General features: G+C 43.9%; 1 protein-coding gene across 1 annotated transcript in view; it reads right to left on the minus strand.

The window, feature by feature from the left end:
• LOC107716477 (glutamate receptor ionotropic, delta-1) overlaps positions 1 to 19,930 on the minus strand; it is a 408,968-nt gene that overhangs the window by 16,064 nt on the left and 372,974 nt on the right. Inside the window, 4 exon segments of the mRNA XM_074560098.1 lie at positions 4,731 to 4,869; positions 6,893 to 6,967; positions 7,073 to 7,478; positions 7,984 to 8,085. Coding sequence (XP_074416199.1) covers positions 4,731 to 4,869; positions 6,893 to 6,967; positions 7,073 to 7,478; positions 7,984 to 8,085 — 722 coding nt within the window.

A 19,930-nucleotide genomic window follows, 5' to 3' on the forward strand; every position in this document is an offset into this window, starting at 1 on the left:
CCCCACACACACACACACACACACACACATTATTAAACACTCCATACAGCATAATGGCAAAAAGTTTTTTACCTGTATTAAAACCCTTATCTGGGACAGCTGAAATTTAGCTCAGGAGCTTTCCTATTGTTTGTAGATGCGCTCGTGCAATCAGTCCCAGGTATGAGGCATGATGGGAACTAGAGTCCGAATGGATAAAGTCAATATTCAGGAGAGAGTTCCCTCTTACCCCTCCCAATCGACCAGATACTTTGGAAAATTGGTCTATAATCATAAGTATAGTGGTATTACCTTGAGAGTTGGGCAGGTCGGTGATGAAACGTTTGAGCATAACGTCTCCTCGGTTTGACGAGAGAGAGCGTCGGCTTTGACATTCTTGGTGCCTGGTCTATACGATACAGTAAACTGAAATCTAGTGAAGAATAACGCCCATCTTGCCTGTCTGGGGATCCATGACGTTGGGAAAGTATCGCGCCTACCCCAGTGTTAGAGGCGTCGACCTCGACAGTGAATGGGCATTCTGGATCCGGATGTCGGAGGATAGGTGCTGAAGTGAACCGAGTCCTTAGTTCATCGAATGCCTGCTGTGATTCTGAAGACCAGGTTAATTTGGTGGGGTGACGTTTATGACGTTTAGTCATGGCAGTCAAAGGAGCGGCGATCAAACTGAAGTTCCTGATAAATCACCTGTAGAAGTTCGCAAACCCCAGGAAGCGTTGTAAATCTTTGACTGTCTGGGGAAGTGGCCATTCCAGAACTGCCTTGACCTTCCTCTCATCCATCACTACCCCCTCCTGGCTGATCACATACCCCAGAAAAGTTGTGCTTCTTTGATGGAACTCGCATTTCTCAGCTTTAGCGTAGAGTTGGTACTGAACGAGGTGTTTTAGTACAGATCTGACATGACGAATGTGTTCATCCAGGGAATTTGAATAAACCAGGATGTCGTCAAAGTACACGATTACCCATCTGTTGAGCATGTCCCGAAAAAAGTCATTCATGAAGGATTGGAAGATCGAGGGACTGTTTGCCAGGCCGAAGGGCATAACCAAGTATTCGTAGTGCCCACTAGTGGTAGAGAACGCCGTTTTCCATTCATCCCCCCTCTCGAATGCGGATTAAGTTGTAAGCATTGCGTAGATCCAACTTGGTGTAGTATTTGGCCTGGCGGAGCTGTTCTAGCGCTGCGGGGACCAGTGGCAGGGGATAACGAAACTTAACAGTAATATCGTTAAGGCCGCGGTAATCAATGCATGGCCGCAATCCTCCATCCTTTTTCTTTACAAAGAAGAACCCAGCCGAGGCGGGAGAAGTCGAGGGTCTAATGAATCCTTTGACCAGTTCCTCTTCGATATAGGTTTTCATAGCTTCTCATTCAGGTTGTGATAATGGAAAGATCCTCCCCTTTGGAGGGGTGGCGCTGGGTATCAGATCTATGGTGCAATCGACGGATCGGTGGGTTGGGAGTTGTAAAGCTTTCTTTTTACTGAAGGCTTCGGCTAGGTCCGCATATTCGGAGGGCAGGTTTAATTCGTCTGTGTTTTGAACAGATGGAACCGAATCCTGGAGGGGTGACCATGTGATCCTTGACAAACAGCGGTCTTGACAGGTAGCATCCCATTGAACGATTTGTCCCTCTCTCCAGGAAATGTGTGGGTTGTTGGTGCGCAGCCAGGGTAATCCAAGAATGATAGCATGATTGGGAGACTGGATGACGTAGAATTTGATATATTCAGAATGAAGGGTTCCTATTTATAGTTTGACTTCTTCGGTGATACGTAAAACTTTCCCCTCTCCGAGGGGTCGGCCGTCTAGCGCCTCCACTGCCAAAGGGAAATTACAAGGGTTAAGTGTGAGTTTATGTTGCAGGGCGGATTCATGTGAAACAAAGTTTCCAGCCGACCCGGAATCTAACAGGGCGGTAGAGGTAATCGTTTTATCATTGAAAGTTATTTCAACCGGCAACCTTACGCTTGAGGAAGAAGTAGTGATACGAGTGTTGACACTCACCGATCGGGGTTTGGATGATGGACGGACCGAGCAGGAGGATATCATGTGCCCAGCCTGACCACAGTAGAGGCACAGTTGGTTCTGCATGCGGCGTTCGCGTTCTTCGGGAGTGAGGTGAGTGAATCCCAGCTGCATGGGCTCTGTTACAGTATTGGTCTCTGGCGTAAATCGAGGCATGAATTGGGTAGGACGTCGTGAGTGGATCAAATTGTCAATTTGAATGGCGAGTTCAATTAATTCACTCAAACTTTTCCCCTCGTCTCGACAAGCCAACTCTGACTGGAGCTCCGAATTCAGTCCCCTCCGAAACAGGAGTTTTAATGTGTCCTCGACCCAAACTGTCTGGGCGGCAAAGGTGCGAAAGGACAGTGCGTACTCGGCCGCCGGTCTCCTTCCTTGCGAAAGTGTTAACAGTTGGTCACCTGCATTTTTCCCCTCCGCAGGATGTTCGAAGACTTTGCGAAAGTGTTGGAGAAATGTTGTGAAGGTGGGAAATGAGGAGCCGTCCATTCCCCAAACAGCGGTAGCCCAATCCAGCGCCCTCCCAGTAAGCAATGAACACACAAAGGCAATGCGGCTAGAGTCCGTGGGGTACAGTGAAGGCTGTTGATTAACGAAAAGCGAACACTGAAGCAAGAACCCTTTGCATCTGACAGGGTCTCCATCGAATTTCTCTGGGAAAGCTAGTCGTGGGCTCACTGGTGATGTTGGTGATGTCAGGGGTGGCGTGGAGTGGGACAAAAAGAGGGACAGGCAGGAGGTCGGGGCAAGCGGCAGACAATCACCATAGAAGAACAATCTAAGTCAGGGCAGGCAGAGACGAATCAGTAAACGATAAATAGTCCAAGGTCAAACGAGTAGGCAAGATACAGGGTAAACACTCAGTAGTGACAGCCAGGGCAAATCAAGACTTCGCAGAGAGCTGATGTGAGTGTCCGGCTTAAATGTGTTAGTGTAATTAGATGCAGGTGTGTGCGTGCAATCAGTCCCAGGTATGAGGCATGATGGGAACTAGAGTCCGAATGGATAAAGTCAATATTCAGGAGAGAGTTCCCTCTGGTGGCGAGGAAGAGGCGGTACGGGAGCCGCCTCTGTAACACTGGGTGACTACCTGTCATCATACCTGAGCGCTAGATAACATTTACAGATGTAAACGAAAACTAGCACAACACAGCAAAGGGAGCACACAGTATAGAAACTCATTCTAGCACTGAATAAGAAAGGCCAATAATAATAATAATAATAATAATAATAATAATAATAATCATATTTATTTAATTAGAGTACAGTAGAGAATTAGAGTAATTTGCTGGTCAAGTGAATTCACTTATTGTAGAGTTGACGAAAGTTATCATGTGTGCTGTAATGTCCAAAGCAGATGTCATAAAAAATGTCAGTAGACCGGGAAGTGGTAAATACATATATTTGTATGAACTTACCTTCACGATATGGAAATACAAACAGAAGACGGAGGACAACGAGCACAGAATTTTGAAGCCAACTTATGTAATTTATGTGATTTGGTAGTTGGGGGAATCAATCTAACATTTTACAAAACATTAATTTGTCAATCACATCCTTAGAGTTTTAGCATTTAATGAGATATGTATTATATATCTATTTAAATGTCAGCCTTTTATGAAAATGACTTCTGCCAACTGTCTGAACTCAAGGAACCTATGCTGAAGATTTGACTCGATTCAATGGCTATAGAAAACAATCCCTGGATCACCAAACACAGATATAAGCCTTGCAGTGTATAAAACTGATGCTATAAATCCAATTGTCACAATACAAAATACGTGAAAGACTGAATAAGTACAGGACTTGTTCTGTAATCATGAGAGTAAACATTGATAATGTATGATCTTGCTACAGATCATAATTCAGAATGAATTAAAAAAAAGTATACATTTGGGGCTGAACACACTGTAATTATTATAGTGAAAATTTAAGAATGTTTTATTGTAAATAATTATTGTATTTATGTAGGGTTAGGTTTTTCCCATAAAGCACAAAGTGTGTTAAATTTCAAAAAGACAGTTCTGCTGTTTTCCATTTATGAAAATGTAGGGTGTTCACTGGCATTCAAATTCAGCATCAATTTAGCTTGGTTCATTCTAAAAAAATAACAAGCAAAAATACCAAGCAAATAACACACACTGTAATAATCTTACCCTCTTTGCCTCTTTTCATCCATACTAATACATTTATCTCTAGTTCACCTCACTTCACTCTAATGGGAACATGTCCCGGAAAGCCTAGTTACAACTTACACAGTTCTAGCCATCATGAAATCCTATTCTCTGCCTCAGACATCATACCTACAAACTTCTGCGATTAACCAGTTGAAATATACTCAAGTTTTATTTTGAGGCGTTTTTTCATTTATGTCTTTGAAATAATTGGTACTTATTACTTTTGGATAGATATAATTTTTGAAAATCTTTATATTTTTCTCTATTTCTTGTGAAATCCCAATATATTGAGTTGCCTGCTTGCCTTCTATTGCCACTCAAAGCCTATGCTTAACTGTACAATACTGCATCAATTTTCTGCATATTGCCTGCCATGTGGCCAAACTATGTTCGAAGCTCCCTGAACATAAGGATGCACCAATTATGAGGACAAACAGGATAGAAAAGCTTTTAATAGACATAGATCAACTCTGTACCATATGGTGCATCAGGTGGTAGACTATTTGTGAAATGGTAATTTACCTTATAGTGTTGTCCATGCGCGACACAGTTAGGAACGCAGCCAGGTTAGCAGTGTAAGACGAACACACAATCAATGTGAACAACCACCAACTGCCCATGACTATCCTCAATGCCACAGACCCCACCACTGAATCTCCACCTGTGACAGACAACACAAAAATACTTTAGATTGTGTAAATGTACACTGTAAAAAAAATTCCATAAAATTTACGGTAATGCAAATAAATAATAAATAAATGTAGTGTAAGAAGGGATTTCGATTCCTATTATATTTCTTGTAAGATACATGCATTTGAAATCACCCCTTTTTTTTTTTCAAAACAGTTTTTTTTTATTTTTTATTCTTTCATAAAAGTTTTTACATAATCTATATAAAGCTTTTATACTCCTAAAATGGAGGCCTACCACAACAAATAGACAAGCAGACATCTAACAAAGAGAATTAAAAGACTATCATATGGTAATTTCATCACAGATGTGCATAATCTATAAAATACAAACACACTTTCACATTATTAACCCTAGCCATTAGAATAAGTCAGAAATGGCACCATTATTAACATGCCATAAGCATAGCTAATTCCTAATTTTTAAGATATGAGCAGTGGAACAAGTGACTGTTTTAACCGCTGCAAAAGTTTTATTGTGTTTTGTACAATCTGCTGTAAATTTTATATGGTGGCATGCTACAGAAATATGGCATAGAAACAGGCCAGATTTAATAACTAGCTGTTAGGTTTAAAAAGGTTGGTAGGCAGTATGCCAGGCATTAATAGAGAGAGCTGGGGGTTTAGCATGTTATTTGCTGAGGTAGCTATTTATTCAATTGTGTCACTTGGATGAGAACCAGCATATTTGCCTTATTCAAAGGCACTTTTAAACTGTTTTAGCACACTTGTCTGTATGCCCTATGTATGTATGCTGGTTTTGAAATTGGAATTCAAATATGCAGTTTACCACTCCAGTGACACAAGGATAGGCATTCTCTGATGAAAAAAAGTAGATCACAACTATTAAAATGTAACATGCTCCATAAAACACTATTTACAACTGCTTTTAAACCTTAAAGGGATAGTTCACCAATTTACTCACCCTTAACTTTATAGGATCTAAAGGCACACCTTAAATGAAAATGTGCTTTTTGTGAATGATTGTATCTTTTAAATGAACACTGATTAAGCAACACATTCAGAAGAAGAAGAAGAAGAAGAAGAACTGACCGGATGTTTAGATGTTTAGAATACGGCTACAGTACATGATGGTGGAAGATTGATTGATTGATTGATTGAATGACCTGAAGTTAAATCAGGAAAATCTAGACTGGCACTGATTGGTCCTTGACAAGTAATCTGCTAGCAATTACACTGTATACTACATGGTGCAAGCAGATTTGGTTTGGCTGTATCTTGCTTGCTCAATATTTTAATAGTCTGGTTCAGTGTTCACTGTAAGCCATTCCTGCAGCATGCTATAAGATACTCTGAAACCCTCCTCCTCCCCCAGCTCCACCTGTCTAAATCAGTTAGAGGGACGTTTTGTATGTTTATTTGTGCAGCAGAAACGTTTATGTGTATGGTAGTAGCAATTCACCATACTTGCTCTGCAGGAATAACAGCAGCAGCAACAACAGCTTGTGTAGCAGATCTATTCACACCAAGACTAAATAAATTAACAGTCATACCAATTAACATGCTAAAACTACACAAAGAGTGGTAATGACTGAATTGCTGAAATTATATTTTAATGGTGCCTTGTTGTCACCTGGACTGAAAAAGAAAAGACAAGACAATAAACAAAAAGTTTCTACAACAAAATTCTACAAAATATCTCCTTTTGTGTTCCACGGGTTTGGGATGGGTGAATAAATGATAACAGGATTTTCATATTTAGATAAAGTATTCTCTGATTATTTGCAAACACAAAATATTTTAAGTTGCTAAAGAATGCTTGCATTAGCAGTTCAGATGCTTACATGTCTTAGAGGGAGTGATGTATTGACACCCCAATATCATCAGACAACAGCTTTATTCTTGTCATGTTTCTAAGCCCTGAGTCAAATCATCACCTGATCCCCTAGCTGCTCTTAAAAGCATACTAAACTGATAAGTCGTTTCTGAAGGTGCCTTTGAATGGACGCTTGGGAGAGGAATTAATTGAAGTACCTTGTTGTACAAAGGCTCCATAGACAATCCATATAGCACTATGCAATGAGTTAGACATGGATGAAGTGTGATGGGCTCCTTAGCACTTTACAGTTCATACCTAAATAATAACCTCTTAGAGTGCAAGGTACTGGCCAAAATGCCACTGCAACCAATCACAGAATTAAAAGTTCATGTCACACAATTATTGTGTTTTCTTGACTGATCATTGCTGTAACTCCTAAAATACTCATGCCCATCCCCAGAACAAACTAGCACACAAGAATCTAAAACACAATATATTCTGGTGACCTTTTCAGCAGGGTAATTTGAGAAAATATCATGCAAGTATTAGTTGGGTAAATTTTAATGGCTTTGGACATGTAAATATAATGTTTAGAGAACTTGCCTTGTTTATGAGTTCCCCAATCATGCCATTCCAAGAGCCATTAGGTAGCTGAGAGCCATATTTGCTGTCTGCCACCTGGTAGATATCGTACTTGAATCCTAGGATCTTGGCCAAGGCATCCAGGACATCAATTGAGAACCCTTTATATCTTTTGGGCTGTCCGAGGATGTTCTCTGCCACCATCACAAATGGATCCTCCTTTAAAGAGGAATATTGATTACCAAAAGTAACAGACAAAATTTAAATGGTTGGTAAAACTTGCTTCAAGACTTCCTATGGCTCCCTGGAGAACCTTTCTGTAGTAGATGCTTACTGGCCTGGGAGAATGATTACAATTAGACCATGAGGAATAAGTACATTAGAAGCGGAATGTTTCTCCCACCCATGCCAGAAATATGTATTTCAGTAAACAGTGCTATACTTTTATTTGTGAAGGTAGGCATAATAATGTTAGCCACAATAATTTGTAAGCAAACATGAAAGAGCTTAGGGGTGTAGAACTTTATGAATGAGGGACGTTCCAATTCTATTGAATTCTGCAGAGTTTAAGGGTTGCAGATTCTGTGCTCTGATAAGTACAATGATATCTAGTACTTAAGTACTGACCGTGAAAAACGTAATGATTAATTACTCACACATTTACACATCAACACCAACAAAACATAAATATTTTAAATGTTACAATGATAAAAGTAAGTATTACCAACAAAGTCACAACTTTAACGGTAACCCCTTGCATGCCATTCTCGATGCGGCTCTCCTTTAGACTTCCATTTAGGCCATGGACAGAATCCCATGTAGCTAACTGCAGGACAAAGAAAAAGAAGAAGAAGAAAAAAAAAAAACAGGTCAACATTAGCTCTTCTGACTTGGACAGCACAGTACTGTACGTGTTTACCATAAGACATATTTCCAAGTGAATCGGGGTATTTATATTTACAGGAAATAAATACATAAGACGGGACTTGATCCATCAGACATTGATTCACTGGTAAAAAGTGGTTCCATTTTCATGTCAAGTTTACTTCAACTTAAATCTTCAGAACTGTTGTTGATAGTTTATTATTTTGTTATTATTATGCATTTATTATTATTATAATTTTTTTTTTTATTATTATTATTGTTGTTATTTGGCCACTAAAATTCTAAAACATTTTTGATACTTGAAAGATGGAACCAGTCATAATGTAAGTATGCAAAACCATTACAACAGTACCTCAATATTATGAATAGTACAAGAAAACATTTAGTTGTCTTGAGTGGGGGGCTAAACTGATTCATAATTGACTTTTTAATTAAATTCAATTATGATTCAGTTTAATACATTAACATGGATCACATATCAAAATCAATATACATAATCCACAATGACACTGTAAGCGATTAGCTATCAGTATCAATGATGCTACATTTAATGACCTGATTTAGAAGACTAATGTCATTAATCATTAATTTACTCAAAGAAACAGGTGATAATGAAGTTTAATAACATCATTTAACAATAAGGCCTAAGCTCATTTCAATGTGATGAGTGTTTTTCTTTGAGGTGTTTGCATTAGCTGAAAGCACATCAAATTTGTTGCTATAGAACGCAGACAGAAGTAAAACAAAGAAAAAAAAAGAACATTTGCATGCATGTATAAAGTAGCAGGCATATCCCTTTAGGAGGCACCGCATTTTCTCTCCATTACTCTTCCATGAGGACAAGTACCATGCTGGTCTGGTTCCAGGTGGTGGCACTGGATCAAATTACAAAATGCATCTGATGACTGCATACTGCAGCATCACTTGCCTTGAGACCCAAAATCATTTTTAAGCCAATACTTGTCGTCCTTAGCCATAAGGGATTTCTTCATTACAGTATGTACACAAACAGCCCTACAGCAGTGGCACAGGGGAAAGCTTGTAATGTTGAAAAATGTATGAAATTCCTCATTTTCTTACAGAGCAACGCTCTGAACAGTCACAAAGTTAAAATAAAGACAAATGAAAGCCTCTATGACTGTGTGTGGTGGTGTTGGTGGGTTGGTAGGAGCACTGTGTGAAAACTTGCCCTAAATTTAGAAATATACTGCCACAGCAAGAACATTATCTGCTTATTCTGTTTTAAATAATGGGATGAAACTCATAGTTGTTACAGATTTGCTACACTGATTACATTGGAACACATTTTGAAGTCCAAGTCATTTCATTTTACACTGTTACATTCTGAAAATGAGAAAATATAAGATTTCTTTATTTTCTTTTTTTAAGTGTTTCTCAGAAGGGTATGCAAGTTTTGGGACACACTACCAATTCAAAATATTGCTTCTTGAAAGCATGGACAAACACTCTTTCACAGTTAACATCAATATGTATTAATAATGTGTCGGAGAGAAAATTACTGTATTTGCATTTGCATATATGTGACACTGGGCCATTTTTTTTTTTTTTTAATTGAGATTTATACATCATCTGAAAGCCGAATAAATAAGATTTCCATTGATGCATGGTTTGTAAGGATAGGACAATATTTGGTCAAGATACAGCTATTTGAAAATCTGGAATTTGAGGGTGCAAAAAATTTGAGAAAATCACCTTTAAAGTTGTCCAAATGAAGTCCTTAGCAATGCATATTACTAATCAAAAAATAAGTTTTGATATATTGATGGTAGGAAATTTACAAAATATCTTCATGGAACATGATCTTTACTTAATATCCTAATGATTTTTGGCATAAAAGAAAAATCAATAATTTTGACCCATACAATGTATTTTTGGCTATTGAAATATACCCGTGCGACTTAAGACTGGTTTTGTGGTCCAGGGTCATATATACTTTATGGACTAAAAGTCAAAAAGCTCTATTTTGTTGTCATTTTGTATTGACATGTTTTCAATCTTAAAATACTTATATACCAGAGTATATGCAGAGACAAATATAAGTTATTCATGCGATGATTTTCCTGAAAAGTGTAAAAACTGTGGTGCTGTGGCACAGCAAAATGACTTCACAACTGCTGTTAGGTGGAGCCAGTGGCACAGAAATTACACACCCTAATATCTCCCTTAGCAAATTGGCTGTATAGTAAATTAGTCATTGAGCTTTTTCCCAGCATGAGCTTTTTCCAAATGTATGACTGAAAATACTACTGCTTCCAGTATATGCAGAGACAAATATAAGTTATTTATGCGATGATTTTCCTGAAAAGTGTAAAAACTGTGGTGCTGTGGCACAGCAAAATGACTTCACAACTGCTGTTAGGTAGAGCCAGTGGCACAGAAATTACACACCCTAATAACTCCCTTAGCAAATTGGCTGTATAGTAAATTAGTCATTGAGCTTTTTCCCAGCATGAGCTTTTTCCAAATGTATGACTGAAAATACTACTGCTTCCTGTAGACAGCAGTGTTAAACACAAATGTCTGGCAACGCTTCACCCTGTCTGTGTCTGTCACGGCTCTGCTTAGAGTGATGATCTGAAAGAGCACGGACGAGAATGAGGAGGCCACCAATTCATCAAACACTGTCAGATTTTTTCTGCTTTCTGCCAAAGTTTTCTCTTGGATGACAGATGAAATTGAAGACTTGATAGATGGCCATCTTATCCAGGGGCTCAAGAGACTCAACGAACAAACAAAAGCATATCCTTCATCTTCTATTTGATGTCTTATCAGTCTTGACCCCAAACTAGACAAGCATTTATCTGTTTGCTCAGACCTCGATGACTTTGGGATAAAAGTTTTTAAATAATAAATGGCTGGGTAAAAGCATACGGGACTCTGTAGATATCCACTGTTTTTGCTAATCCGTGTTGTATGAAACAAGAATTTTAAATTCTGGACTATGACTAAGACACACTACGACTACACTAAGACAGCTAAATTTAGTGGAACAGGCATTTTTTCTTGTCATTTTGATTTGCTGAGTCAGTGTTGTGCTTTATGCTTGCCGTTCAAAGCTAAAACAAGTAATCAAGTATTAACACAAAGGCTGCAGAAGACTCTGAATAGAGGACAAAACTGACTACTTTTTATTAGTCATATGGTCTACTTTTATGATAGTTTTTTTGTGCTTTTGGGAGTTTAGAGCTGTGTGTATGTTTCTGAATTTCAAAGTAAATCTTACAGCCAATCTTTTTTTTTTCAGTGTAGTAATAGTGAGCTCTAGTGAAAAGTCAGTAACATGTCCTGTTTCTAAGCCAAGTGGAGTGATATTCCACTCAGCATCAGAAACATCTGTGTTTTTGTGTGCTGTATTCATGGCAACAGGGCAACTAATAGCTTGCTAATTCAATAGCGAGAACGGATGAGCGCTCCGCTTTTGTTTGGTGGCAAACGTGACTGGGACCAAGCCAGAGCTCCAGAAGCTTATCTCGGCTTTGCTATATCGTGATTTGCCATAGCATCTCTTAAACGACAGCTGTAGAATTTCATTGGACAGCATTAGACAGAACAGCTGGCCCAGCAAACTCTCTGGTGGTTATCACCACCTTGTGTTTCTCTTTACACCGAAAATCTGAAAAGCTTAGCAAGAACACATGCCTTGAGGGGTCCTTACTAGGTATGTGCATTTCAGTCATTTTGACTACTCGAGTAATCAGGAGGGTTGGTGCGAGTTTTGTTCCATTTTGGTACATTTGTGTTTCATTACTGGACTTCGATCAGTGTGAAATGTTTTGAAGAATCAAATCACACAAAAACCAAGTAATGCAATCAATGTGTATTCATTGATACCACATTTGAATAGTTCCAACAGCTCTCAGTAATCTGTCATGTCGCACATATTCATATGTTTCTGGCAAACACTGCTTAATGTAGAACAGTAACCAACTATAGTTAGAGAACTCTATAAACACAACTTAAAATAAGGACATTGACAAATGGTATTACTGTGGATTTTCAGACATGGTAACGTCAATAGCATTATATGATATGGTAATAATTCAGTTTCATGGTTTATATAAAAGAACAGTGGGGTAATATGATTCCACCACAGTAGTGTTAAAGGGACACATATTTTAGAATCCTCAATTCTGTGTGAAAATAAAATCTGTGTGTTATTATATTTGGATACATTTTTAACTATTGGTGCATGGCTATGATTTTAGACCCCCACATTCACATAGCACCTATTTTGGTGCTCTTTTGACCAATTTTAGCAATTTCATTAATAACTCAGCATTGTTCCATCACATTGACCATTTTCGTTGTCTCCAATTAGCCTTTGATTCCAAAGTAGTAGTAACAAAGTCTGCTGCAAGTTGTTACATTATGAAATGAGATTTTGATTACCTTAAAATTTTGTCTTTGTGAGAAAACATAGACAAAATAGGCTAACTGGCTAATTATAGTAGAGAGATAGAGAAAATGGAAAATGTGATAGGGATATATTTGAATGCAATAGTGTGGTACATGGAAAAAAGAAGAATAAAAGGAAACTAGTTGGAATAGTAGCCTTGCTGTTTACTGTTCACGTACACAGCTGCCTTTTGCCATCCTAACTGATATGGACTTTAATAAGTGACTAATTCAGCATAGCTAACAAGCTAGAATTTTGCAAAGCTAATGACAGTACAGCATACACTTAAAAATACACAGTATCTTCTAACACTTTATTTTGGTGGCCCTCAATGCATATTCAACTGACTATACAGTAAGTAACATTTTACAAGTTTTTGTCAACCTACTGTATTCTACTCAGCCTAATACTAATGCTCTAATGACAGTTAGTTGACATGTAGTTGCAAACTTACTAATAGTTAGTAGAATTATTAAAATGGAATAAAGTGTAATTTAACATAATTTGAAACAAATAAATTTAATTAGAAACAAATAATTAATGTACAAAATTGAAAGTTCTGTTCATGTTTACTAATAGTGTTACAAGCCACCTAATGTTAGATAACGTCTCTAGGTTACGCATGTAACCCTGGTTCCCCGAGGGAATGAGACGCTGCGTCAAAACGCTATGGGAACGCCTTAAGCATGACCACGCTCTGAATCACGTGTGTAATCAGTCCAATGGATGGGCGAGACGTCACGGGCGGGTGACGTAGCAACCAGGAAGCTTAAAAGCACGTGCGGTGGATACAGCGGCAGGTTCTGGGAAATGAAGCAAGTGCTCGCAGGGATGCCGGAAGTATGGCACTGAGACGCAGCGTCTCGTTCCCTCTGGGAACCAGGTTTACATGCGTAAACTAGAGACGTTCCCCTTCAGGAACTAGAGGTGCGTCGAAACGCTATGGGAACGAGTATGCCCTCACCGCCAGACTTACAAATCCCTGCCTAGTGTGGAAGAGCACAGCTATGGCGAGAGAACAGAAGAGACCAGAGTGGCTCGCATATCGGGGCCATAGAACTGTATGTGCTCGCACTGGACACATACAGTTAAGCTTCTGCTGGTCAGGCTACCGAAAGAGAGGAGGACAGAAGGCCTCAGGTACGACAGGCCATGGTGTAGAGGAGGGAACTTTATGTACATAACCCGCTCACGGGTAGAGAAGCGCTTTGGCCAGACCGGGCGCAAAATCTAGGTAAGAAGGGGCCACTGAGAAGGTCTGCAGATCCCCAACTCTCTTAAGAGAAGAAATCGCCAGAAGGAAGGTAGTCTTAATAGTGAGATGATGATCAGATATCTTCTCTATAGGCTCGAAAGGAGGTTTACAGAGAGCCTCTAATACCACAGCCAGGTCCCACGGGGGGACGCGAGATCGCACAGCCTCAGCGCACCGCAGAGGAAACGTGTAACTAGGGGGTGTCTGCCCACTGACTGGCCACCGAGAGAGGCGTGGTAGGCCGCAATGGCCGCCACATAGACCTTCAAGTTGGAGTGGGTCAACCTTGCAGAGGATCGGGCTCTTAATAGTGAGATGACAATCAGATATCTTCTCTATAGGCTCGAAAGGAGGTTTACAGAGAGCCTCTAATACCACAGCCAGGTCCCATGGGGGGACGCGAGATCGCACAGACTCAGCGCACCGCAGAGGAAACGTGTAACTAGGGGGTGTCTGCCCACTGACTGGCCACCGAGAGAGGCGTGGTAGGCCGCAATGGCCGCCACATAGACCTTCAAGTTGGAGTGGGTCAACCTTGCAGAGAATCGGGCCTGCAGGAACTCCAGCACTGTACCAACTGTGCAGTTCCCCTTCAGGAACTCGAGCTGCGTCGAATGCGAGGCACCGGCGAGACACCGTACTGAAGCATGTGTGAAATCAGTCCAATAGCGAAGCAAGACATCACGAGCGGGGTGACGTAAGCAACCAGGAAGCATAAATGCGCATCCGGCAAGCATACATGTTAGCTTTTGCTCTTCAGCGAGTGCGTCTGTGGTGTGTGTGTGAATGTATGCAAAGCACTCAGTCAGTTAAAAGTTAAGCAAACGAGAAAAAGAGAAAAATGCCAAAGAGTAAATCAAAGAATGTGGCGAGCGGACGGCGTTTCAAGTTGTGTGTTCCTCCCTACCCACGTTATATCTCGGGTGGGGATACACACGATTTGTGCGTCATCTGTTTGGGAGCGGAGCATGCACGGGCAGCTCTCGAGGGGGCTGCCTGCCATGATTGTGAGCTTCTCCCGCTCCGTGTGCTTCGCTCCCGCCTGGCCGTCTTCGATGAAAGCAGCCAGGCTCGCGATCCTGCTCGGTCCGGCCCCGCTGTTGCTGAGGCACAGCGGCTGTTATCTTGGGGATCGCAAGTGGATTTAGCGGAGGGATCCGAGACGGGCTCGTCCTTATCTCGGTCCTCACCCGCTAGATCCACGGCCCCCTTTCAGGGTTTGGAAGCCCGCCCCGCGGTTTCTTCCCCCTTGAGGGAGGGCCAGACGCTTCATCTATCTTCCTCCGAGGAGGTTGATGTGATAAGCGTCGACACGGAGAAGATTGTGGACTCACCACCACAGTCCCTCGCGTATGAGGAGCTTGTGGAGGTTGTTACTCGTGCTGTAGCTAAACTGAACATCGAATGGCCAGCCGAGAAACAGGACGCTCGTCCCAAAAGCAAGTTGGACGAGCGTTTCCTTAGATCAAGATCACAACCTTCACGTCGGGGCCTTCCGTTTTTCCCAGATCTCCATTCTGAGCTTTCGAGATCGTGGGATAAACCATATTCAGAGGGAGAGGAATCCGACGCAGTCGCCGAACTGCGTCGGGCATCGGGCCACAGATCTGTCGCCACCAAGGAAACGGCCAGAGCCATCGGCCGTTCCATGGCACCTCTAGTGGCCACGGAGTGACACCTGTGGTTTAATCTGTCCGAGTTACAAGATAAGGACAGATTCTTCCTGCTGGATGCCCTGCTATTGCTTTCTGGCCTCTTCGGCGGCGCAGTAGGCACTGTCGTCGAGAGGTTTCAGGAGGCGAAGAAGCAAGCGGCGGCATTCCAGCGCTTCCTCCCTCGCCGCTCCCAGGTATTTGGGACTGCTGAGCGAGAGCAGTCCCAGCCGTCTAGCTCCTCATATCGCCAGACCCAGAAACAGAGCGTCGCGACCCGTACTCCCCCGCAGAAAGATCAAGGGGCGGGGCGGCGCTCTCGGCCGGGGCCTTCTAGACAGAAAACGGATCTGCGGACCGTTATTATGTCTAAGAGGACCTCGGCCAAACGGCCCTGACAATTCCACCGTCAGGGCCACGAGGGCAGCCCACCACGGGGAGGAGAGTCAGGGGACGGGGTGGCACTCTCGGCCGGGGTCTTCTAGACAGAAAACAGATCTGCGGACTGTTATTATGTCTAAGAGGACCTCGGCCAAACAGTCCTGACAATTCCACCGTCAGGACAGCGAGGGCAGCCCACCCTGGGGAGGAGAGGTACACACCTCAGTATACAGTGCCCGATCCTCCTCAGTGCCCTCGGGGAGACTTACTGATGCCTCTGCCACCCCCGGTGCTTCAGGGCCCAGTAGGCTCCGGTGAGCAAAATTCCCAGCTGCCGCCCGGCACCGGTACGGCACGGGAAAGCTCGCCCCCTCAGATGAGTGAGCTAGAGAGCATAGATCGGTTGTTCCCTGCTGGTCAACCGCTTCAGGGCACCGAAGTGGCTCTTCTAGTAACACCAGACGCCAGTCTTGAGAGATTGGTTCCCTTAGTAGATTTTCTGGCAGCGTGGAAACTTCTGCCGAATGTCTCACAATGGGTCCTGCAGACTGTAGAGAGATGTTACAGAATTCATTTTGGTTCTCGTCCACCTCGCTTCAACGGGGTTATTCCTACATTAGTGGGCCCCCAGCAGGCTCTGGTATTGGAACAAGAATGAGAAACTCTCTTGAGGAAGGTGGCCATAGAACGTGTTCCTCCTCTCGAGAGAGAATCAGGGTTCTACAGCCGTTACTTCATCGTTCCGAAGAAGGATGGGGGGTTGCGTCCGATCATAGATCTGCGTCTACTGAACCACGCTATCAAACGATTTTGGTGGTTCAAGATGCTTACGATCAAACAGACTGTGTCTCAAATCAAGTCTGAGGACTGGTTTGTCACGATAGATCTCAAGGATGCATACTTCCATGTATCCATTCTTCCTCAACACAGGAAGTTCCTGAGGTTTGCTTTCGGGGGCGAGGCATACCAATATCGGGTTATTCCGTTCGGTCTATCACTCTCACCCCGCACTTTCACGAAGTGTGAATGCGGCGCTGGCTCCACTGCGACTCCAGGGCATCTGCATATTGAATTATATTGACGATTGGTTGATTTTAGCTCAGTCAGAGCAGATGGCAGCTCGGCATCGAGATGTCATCCTCGCCCATATGAGAGAACTGGGGTTACGGCTGAACGCCAAGAAAAGTGTACTTTCTCCAATACAGAGAACCACTTACCTAGGCGTGGTGTGGGATTCGACAACGATGCAGGCACAGTTGTCTGGACCTGCAGGCTCTTGCTGTGTCAGGCCTGGAGTTTGCCCCGGGCATGGTTAGGGCATTCCTTTACCCGAGACCTGGGTATGTCCCTAAAGTGCCCACCTCATTGCCAGGTCCCATTGTACTACAGGCCTTTCTTACGTTCACCGAGCTGCCCAGTGGCGTAAAGCAGATCAGTTATTCGTTTGCTTTGGTCCACCTAAGAAAGGGATTCCAGCGACCAAGCAAACTATGAGTCGGTGGGTGGTCGAGGCCATCACACTGGCCTATGAGTCCTCTGGCCTCCAGTCACCCATGGGGGTCAGAGCACACTCGACTAGGGGTATGGCGGCCCCCAAGGCAGGGGAACGTCTCGAGGTTACGTATGTAACCATGGATCCCCGAAGGGAACGAGACGCTGCGTCTCCCTGCCATGCTCCCTGCATCCCTGCAGGCGCTCGCTTCCACAGAAGCTAACATGTGCACTTGTCGGATGCGCCTTTATGCTTCCTGGTTGCTTACGTCACCCCACCCATGACATCTCGCTTCGCTATTGGACTGATTTCAAACATGCTTCAGTACGGTGTCTCGCCGGGGGCGTTCCCAAAGCGTTCGACGAAGCGTCTCGTTCCCTTCTAGGAACCATGGTTATATATGTAACCTCAAGACGTTAACTGGGTCAAGCTGGCGGTCTCCACAACAAGAAGTGAAAAGCTTCCACTTCAAGGCGTACAGTTTCCTCGTTGTGGGATTTCTGGATTGGAGGATGGTCTCAACAACCTCAGTTGAGAGACCGGAAGCTACGAGTTGTGTCCCCTCAGGGGCCACACCCACAACTTCCACAGCTCCGGGTGGGGGTGAACTATGGTGCCCCCCACTTGAGAGAGGAGGCCCCTCCTGATGTGAATCTCCCATGGAGAGCCGTCGAGAAGGGACACCAGGTCCGAGAACCATACTCGGCCTGGCCAGAACGGGGCTACTAGCAGTAGATGGACCCCATCCCGGCATACTCTCTCCAGAACTCCCAGGAGCAGAGCAATCAAGGGAAAGGCGTACAGACAAAGCCTCGGCCACATCTGTACTATGGCATCCAGCCACAGTGCAGCTGGATGAGTCAGAGAGAACCAGAGGGGACAGTGCGATGTCTGCTGAGTCGCAAACTGGTCTACCTGAGTCTGGCCAAAAACTCTCCATATCTGCTTCACCACCTCGGTGTTAAAACCTTCATTCCCCGGTCCTCAGCCCCTGCCTCAACATGATATCTGCTCCCATATTGAGATGCCCAGGGATGTGAATTTCTCCCAGCGAGAGGAGTTTCCCCTCGGACCACACAAGGATCTGGTGCGCCAGCCTGTAAAGGGGGCGCGAACGCAGACCTCCCTGGTGGTTGATGTAAGAGATGTTGGTGCGCGGCCAGATGGCGACCGCTCCACTCATGACCGCTCCCCAACCAGTGAGGGACGCATCCGTGAGGACCTCCCAGCACCGGGCCCTGAGACAAGAACCAAGGTTTCCTCCACATGTCTAAGGCACGAAGGCATCGCCGCGATACCTTGAGCATGCGGAGTGGGTTTTCCCTCGGGGAGAACCCCTTGGTCTTGAGCCACCACTGTAGGGGTCTCATGTACAGCAGGCCAAAAGGTATCACGTTGGATGCAGCTGCCATCAGACCCAGCAGTTTTTGAAACTGCATGACAGTGAGTGACCGGCCTTCTCTCACTCTCGCGACTGCAGTGAGGATCGACACGATCCTAGCAGGAGACAGATGTGCCTGCATCGTGGTCGAATCCCACACCACGCCCAGATAAGTGGTTCTCTGTAGTGGAGAAAGCACACTTTTCTTGGCATTTAGTCTTAACCCCAGCTCTTTCATGTGAGCGAGAACGACATCTTGATGCTGAAGCGCCATCTGCTCTGATTGAGCTAATATCAACCAATCATCGATGTAGTTGAGTATACGGATGCCCTGGAGTCGCAGAGGAGCCAGAGCAGCATCCGCACACTTCGTGAAAGTGCGGGGTGAGAGTGCAAGGCCGAAGGGAAGAACCCGATACTGGTAAGCTTTGCCCCCAAAAGCAAACGTCAGGAACTTCCTGTGATGGGGAAGGATGGAGATATGGAAGTATGCGTCTTTTAGATCGATTGTGACAGTCCTCGGACCTGATCTGAGACACGACTTGCTTGATAGTGAACATCCTGAAATTCAGCCGCATGACGATCTAAAATGGGACACAACCCTCCATCCTTCTTGGGAACAATGAAGAACCGGCTGTAGAACCCGGACTCTCTGTCGAGAGGAGGGACAACCTCGATGACCTCCTTCCTCAAGAGAGTGTTTACTTCTTGTTCCATTGCCAGAGCCTGCTCGGGGCCCACCAGAGTGGGAATGACCCCGTTGAAACGAGTGTGGGTGGCAGGGTTGGCAGACCAATCTCCTGAGGGCACTGAGGAGAGACAGGCACCATGTGATGAGGTGTACACCGCTGTTCCTCAGAGGGGCCTGCCCTCAGAAGTCCTGAGCCACAAGCGTCAGGACTTCTTGGCCGAGGCCTTCTTAAACGTAAGAACGGTCTGCAGATCCAGCTTCCTAGAGCGTCTTTCTGTTTTTGTGCCTCCCTGTATGAGGAGCTGGTACACGGAGGGGGCTGCTCCAGCCCCACAGCCCCCAGAGCTAGAGAGCTTGTTTACGAGCCTCCTGGTACCTGTAGACGATGGAATTGACGGCATCATCGAACAGGCCAGAAGGCGCAAGCGGGCGTCCATGAGGAAGACCCTGTCCTTCTCTTTCATATCAGACAGTCTCTCCGCCGACACCAGTGCTGCCATAGACCTGCCGATGGTGT

The sequence above is a fragment of the Sinocyclocheilus rhinocerous genome, unplaced genomic scaffold, assembly GCF_001515625.1.
Source record: "Sinocyclocheilus rhinocerous isolate Xijiao unplaced genomic scaffold, SAMN03320098_v1.1 scaffold419, whole genome shotgun sequence".
Taxonomy (NCBI): Eukaryota; Metazoa; Chordata; class Actinopteri; order Cypriniformes; family Cyprinidae; genus Sinocyclocheilus; species Sinocyclocheilus rhinocerous.